The 6,566-nt window shown below is 39.9% G+C and overlaps 1 protein-coding gene across 1 annotated transcript in view; it reads right to left on the reverse strand.

Annotated features, from left to right (window-relative positions):
- Positions 1 to 6,566, reverse strand: part of ZFP62 (ZFP62 zinc finger protein) — a 29,876-nt gene continuing 23,310 nt past the window's right edge. Inside the window, exon 4 of the mRNA XM_019661433.1 lies at positions 1 to 3,849. Coding sequence (XP_019516978.1) covers positions 1,142 to 3,849 — 2,708 coding nt within the window. The 3' untranslated portion in view covers positions 1 to 1,141. The remainder of the gene's footprint in view (positions 3,850 to 6,566) is intronic.

The following is a 6,566-nucleotide window of genomic DNA, read 5'->3' on the forward strand; positions in this document are numbered from 1 at the left end:
TTATTGGGGTTCCAACTTACCTCCTCACAACTATCTGGCTCTTCATGGCCAAAAGAGTGAGCCTTGAACAAAGTATTCATAACATTTTACAACAGACAATACACACATGTAGTGCATGAAATCTTCACAATAACAGTCCGAAACAATCAAACATTTAACAGGATTATTAAGAAGTATTAATTTCCTCCTATTCCTCGATTATTAGTATTAATAGCTACTTAGCTTTTTAGCTCCTGCAATAAAATGCCCTCCTTCTCAGCATTCCTATTCATAGGAATCCCTAAATCAATTATTTTTGTGTAAGGTGCAAATTTATTTTGGAAGATGTGTTCCATTAATTATTGAATATACTGAATTTATCTCCATAGTAGAACCTTTTATTTGCAGTATAATGTGTGAGGTTTTCATGCATCACACATTCATAATTCATTGAGGGGTTCATATGAAATTTTTAAAGTTTCACCCACTCAACTACTATATCACAATATTACAACAGTATAGTCCAATCACTTGCATTGACTATCTCCTATCTCCTGTTAGATTTATAACTATGCTTTTTACTTTTCCTACAACAGAGTTCAAAGTTTCAGATTTTATCATCACTCCCCTCAAATTATTCAATTATATCAAGTTTATACTTCATGATCACTATTAAATAAATTTATATTCCCTGAAGCCTATCTCTCCCTGAATTTGCCTTTTGGAGGCCCTTCTTGCGTTTTTTCCACTGACCAATGTATAATTGGGAGTCAAAGCTATACCTGAATGTCCACGCTACGATTCACAGAATTTACCCAAATATGAACTTAGTAATGTGACTATGTGACTTCTAATTGGAATCCTCTCCTCATCCATATTTCATGTTCAGAAATGTCTACTTACTCTGAAGGTTTTATTTTAACATCCCATCACTCTGATAGGTTTTATTCACAGTATGAACTGTTTTATATTCTGTAAGGGCTCAACTACCTTGACATTGAAGGCTTCCTGGCTGGCTGATTGAAGATCACATAGAAAAGATTACTCATGGTTTTATTTATACTATGTAAATTATAAGTCATGAACAAGGACCTCAGACATTCTTACATTCATAAGGTTTTTCTTCTATTTGAGTTCTCTGAGACTTGGAAAGTTCTGCCTCCTACAGAAACAAGCTCATCTTGGTCCCATCCAGAACATTCCCACCCTCGCGAGTTCTCTTCTGTGATGTGCCACTATGACTTCCCACATTTGTCACATTTAAAGATTCCTCTCCAGTATGGATTCTTTTATGCTTGGTGAGATTTGATCTGATATTAAAAGCCTTCCCACACTCGTTGCATCGGTATGGCTTCTTTCCAGTGTGGATCCTTTTGTGTTGGTCAAGGACTGATTTGTAATTGAAGGATTTCCCACATTCACAATTATAGGGCTGCTGCCCACGGTGGATGCTTTTATGGTTGATAAGACTCGAGTGTGAAATGTATGCCTTCCCACACTCATCACATTCATAGGGTTTCTCCCCTGTGTGGATCCTTTTATGCACTGTGAGGCCTGAGCTATTCCTGAAGGCCTTCCCACACCCATCACATACATAGGGTTTCTCCCCAGTGTGGATCCTCTTGTGTTGAGAAAGGAGTGAGCTGTAACTGAAAGATTTCCCACACTCAACACATTTGAAAGGTTTCTCCCCAAGATGGACTCTTTTATGGCTTATGAGAGTTCTGCTTGAGAAAAAAGCTTTTCCACATTCATCGCATGTATGGGGTGTCTTGCCAGGGTGGGTACTTTTATGGTTAATAAGGCTTGAGTGTGAGATATAGGCTTTTCCACATACATCACATTCATAGGGTTTCTCCCCAGTATGAATTCTTTTATGCACTTTAAGGCTTGAGTTGTTTCTGAAGACCTTCTCACACCTGTCACATTCATAGGGCTTTTCTCTAGTGTGGACTCTTTTGTGTTGAGAAAGGAGTGAGGTGTAATTAAAAGATTTCTCACACACATCGCATTTGTAGGGCTTCTCCCCAAGATGAATTTTTTTGTGGTTGATAAGGGTTCGGTATGTGATGAATGCTTTTTCACACTCATCACATTTATAGGGTTTTTCCCCAGGGTGTACACTTTTATGATTTATAAGGCTTGAGAGTGAGATGTAGGCTTTTCCACATTCTTCACATTTGTAAGGTCTCTCCCCAGTGTGGATTCGTTTATGTACTTTAAGTCCTGAATTATTTCTGAAGGCTTTTCCACACTCATCACACCTAAAAGGTTTCTCCCTCGTATGAATCCTTTTATGTTGTTCAAGGGCAGAGCTATAATTGAAGGATTTCTCGCAATAGCTACATTTATAGGGCTTCTCCCCAAGATGGATTCCTTTATGGTTTTTAAGGCTAGAGCGTGAGATATAGGCTTTCCCACACACGTCACATTTGTATGGTTTTTCCCCAGTGTGGAGCCTCCTATGGACTTTGAGGCCTGAATTGTTTCTGAAGGTTTTCCCACATACATCACATACATAAGGTCTCTCTCCAGTGTGAATGGTTTTATGCTGAAGGAGAAGTGAGTTATAGCTGAAGGATTTTCCACACTCCTTACATTCATGAGCTTTCTTCCCAGGGTGAATGCTTTTATGGACTGCAAGGCCTGAACTATAGCTGAATGCTTTGCCACAGACATCACACTTATAAGGTTTCTCTCCTGTGTGGATCCTTTTATGCACAATAAGGCCTGAACTATTCCTGAAGGCCTTCCCACATTCATCACATTCATAAGGTTTCTCTCCAGTGTGGATGACTTTATGCTGAATGAGGAGAGAGCTATAATTAAATGATTTTTCACACTCATCACACTTGTAAGGTTTATCTCCAAAATGGATGCTTTTATGGTTTAGAAGTGTTCGGCAAGTAATGAAGGCCTTCCCACACTCATCACATTCATAGGGCTTTTCACCTGTGTGGATCCTTTTGTGGACCCTAAGGCCAGAGCTATTACTGAAGGTTTTCCCACAGATGTCACATTCATAGGGCTTCTCCCCTGTGTGGATCCTTTTGTGGACTCTGAGACCAGAGCTGTTCCTGAAGGCCTTCCCACACTCACCACATTCATAGGGCTTCTCCCCAGTGTGGATCCTCTTATGCTGGTCCAAAACAGAGCTATAATTGAAGGATTTCCCACACTCATCACACTTACAATTCTTCTCCCCAGAATGGGTGCTTTTATGGTTTATAAGGCTGGAGTAAGACATGTAGGCTTTCCCACATTCCTCACACTTGTACGGCTTCTCCCCAGTATGAATCCGCTTGTGGACTCGAAGACTCGAACTGCTTCGGAAAGTCCCTCCACAGTCATTGCACTCATAGCGTTTTTCCCCGGTGTGCATAATTTTATGTTGAAGAAGGCGGGAATTATATTTGAAGGATTTCCCACACTCATCACATTTATGGGATTTCTTAACAGCACTGGTTTTCTGCTGCAGATGGGGATGAGACTTTCCATTAATGTTCTCTACACATTTGCCTTGTTCACTGTATTTCTGTTCTATAGGGATGGTCTGGTGTGTAACATGTTTTGAACTCAGATGTAAGCTTTTTTCAGATGCCTTGTCTTCCTGTTCTGTCTTTATATTTGCTGCGTTCTTGGGTTTTCCAATCTTTTCCCTGATGCCACTTTTGAGTTCCTTCATTCTTTTTCCCTCAGGCTTTTCCAATTGATTTTCTACCTTGTTATCCCAATCACGAGTTTCACCAACCTTAGATTCCTGCATATGACCCTTGTGAAGACCTTCCACTCTTAGCCACATGGATTCTGCATTTTCACATTTTTCAGTTGATTCCTCATCCTCAGTGCCCCTCGTCTTGAAATGTGACACTAAACCAAGAAAATGAAAATGACACTTGTTCACTTTGTTTAGAAGACACTAAAAGAATTACATCCAAATTCACTCATTCACTTGACAAGTGTTTATTGACTGCATACTGTGTGATAGGTACCATTTTTAACTACTGGGATATAATGGTGGGCATGCCAAATTTTCTGCCCTTGTGGAGATGTTAAAATGCTAGAGCCCTGGATTTTCAATGAAACAAAGAGCTTTTCTATTCTTGCACAACAGCTTAGCATGAGGGTAAGTTCAAATATACTGAAATGATGTACAAGGTGTGATCAAACAATACAGTGAATGTTTAAATTTAAAAAAATGTATCACAGTGAAAGACACATTGCCATCAATCTCCCTCAAAATACTCCCCCTTGCTTCAAACACACTTATCCCATCATTCTTTCCTCTTTCTGAAGCAACTCTGAAAGTCCTTTTTCATGAGTGTCTTTAGTTGCGCTGTTGTGGCTACCTCAATGTTCTGAGTCATTTTGACTTTGGGGAAGGGCCAGAAGACTCAAGGTGCCAGATTCAGTGAATAAGGTGAATGGGAACGCACCACAATGTTTTTATTTGAGAGAAATTTTCGTACCAGAAGCAATGTGTGACCCAGTGTTATGATGGGCAAACAGTTTCATTTGCCCATTTCATGTTAATCATTGTTCATGATCCATGATTTACAGCACATATTTAAAACACACCTTTCAACTGTTGCTCACACCTGACAGACTGCACCAAACAAGTTGAAACTTGTCACACACTGTTAATAAGATTCAACGTGCTATTTTCTGTATTGAAGATCCCTGCCTTTCCATTGCATGGCACTCAGCATTAGCACACACCGTACTTTTTTATCACAATGGAAAGATTCGGTGTCACACATAGCTTCTGGTATAGCCATTTCTGTCAAATAAAAACATTATGGTGTGTTCTCATCCACCTTATTCACGGGATCTGGCACCATGCAGCTTTTGGCTCTTCTCCAAAGTCAAAATATTCAGGACATCGAGGCAGCCACGAGAGCACAACTGAAGATACTCATGAAAGAGGACTTGCAGAACTGCTTCAGAAAGAGCAAGAATGATGGGCTACGTGTGTTCGAAGCGAAAGGGAATATTTTGAGGAGGATTAATGGCAATGTGTCTTTACTGTATTTACTGTCAAATTTTTTTTTATTTAAACATTCACTTTATTTTATTTTTTTTATCACACCTTGTACAGAACCAAGGGCAACAGTTTTTGAAAATTGTCACCAAGTCATGGAAAAACAAACAGGGTAGAAGAAATCTCTGAAGAAGAGGAGGCAGAAAGATTAATAAGGCAAAAGTTAAGAAGACAATCAGCAGAAGACAGGCAAAACTAAAGAAGAGGAGAGATCAGTACCAGGGGGAAGTATCGGGGATGTAAAATCATGAACATAGTCATGTCAGAGATGTGAAAGAAAACAAGCCTGTTGGTTTGGCCTCCTGGACTGCCCCTCTAAGGAAAACATTGACCCTGGAAAGTAGGTAGTTAGGGAGGAACTCTATATGGAAGAACATGCTCTGGCCTGGCAGGCAAAGAGGCTTTCACTCCTACTTTACGAACATGCTAACTACAGTCAAATAATATCAAAGATCAGAAGCAAAACACAAACCATTAAGCAAAGGAAATAATTCTGCCTAGGTTCAAATATTTAGCTGTATGACCTTGAGAAAGTTATTTAACTTCTTTGTGCTACAGTTTCCTCATAAGTACAATGAAGGTAATAGGGTTGGTGTGACTACTAAATGATAGAACACATGTAAACTACTAAGAACAATGCATGTCACTTGGTGAATGCTATGTGCTATTTGAGCTCAGGTTATTGGATCAGGGTTAGAACCTGAGAAGAAAACACAGGACTCAGGAAAGGTAAACTCCTTTCTAGAGGAGTTTAGGAGTCAGGTAGGGATGCTGTGTTCCCTTGATGGTACTCTACACACAGCTGGCACTCCTCTACACACCTACTAATAGACCAACTCCTGAGAACAAAAGAAACAATTGTAAGCCCCTTATCCCTCAATCTTAGATCATTAGACATATGTGTCCAGATTTAGTTAAAATGTGAATCTCCCCTCTTACCCTGGGTATCAGACACTCTTGGGTCAGTACTCTGGAATTTGGTCAGTCCTACTTAGAAACCCTATATGTGAATATGATGAGGAGGAAGGAAGCAGAGGCAATAAAAGGAAAGTAAAAAATATATTCTGGAGTAGACACGTATAAAGAACCACAACTCACGATCCAACTTATGCTTATGGGACTGGAATGATGAACTCAAATAAAATGTATACAGAAAAGGAGAAGGTAGGAACTCAGAATATCACTAGGACAATAAAACAAAGCACCACTCAGCAGACATTAAACCAAAATGTGGTTTAGCTGAGAAAGCTTCACAAAATGACTATTAAGTGATATTAGGTAAGAGATCTTAAGAGGTCAATGTGGAATGGTGGCACAGCCTAGTTCCTTGCTCTCTTTCTTTACTACTTTGGGCAGAGCAGTCCATGTCACATAATGTGTGAGGGCTACTGGGTAAGCAGTGGAATTCCAGAACACCTTTTATCTGTAACGCTAAGTCCTGCTTCCACACACATCAGGGATCCTAGTGTTGCCTTACAGCCAATCCCACGACCACCCCCTCTGCATTAGCCTCATACCCTGTAGTCAAGAGAGTGTCTCAGAAAAC

Source organism: Hipposideros armiger, unplaced genomic scaffold, assembly GCF_001890085.2.
Source record: "Hipposideros armiger isolate ML-2016 unplaced genomic scaffold, ASM189008v1 scaffold_347, whole genome shotgun sequence".
NCBI classification, from domain to species: domain Eukaryota; kingdom Metazoa; phylum Chordata; class Mammalia; order Chiroptera; family Hipposideridae; genus Hipposideros; species Hipposideros armiger.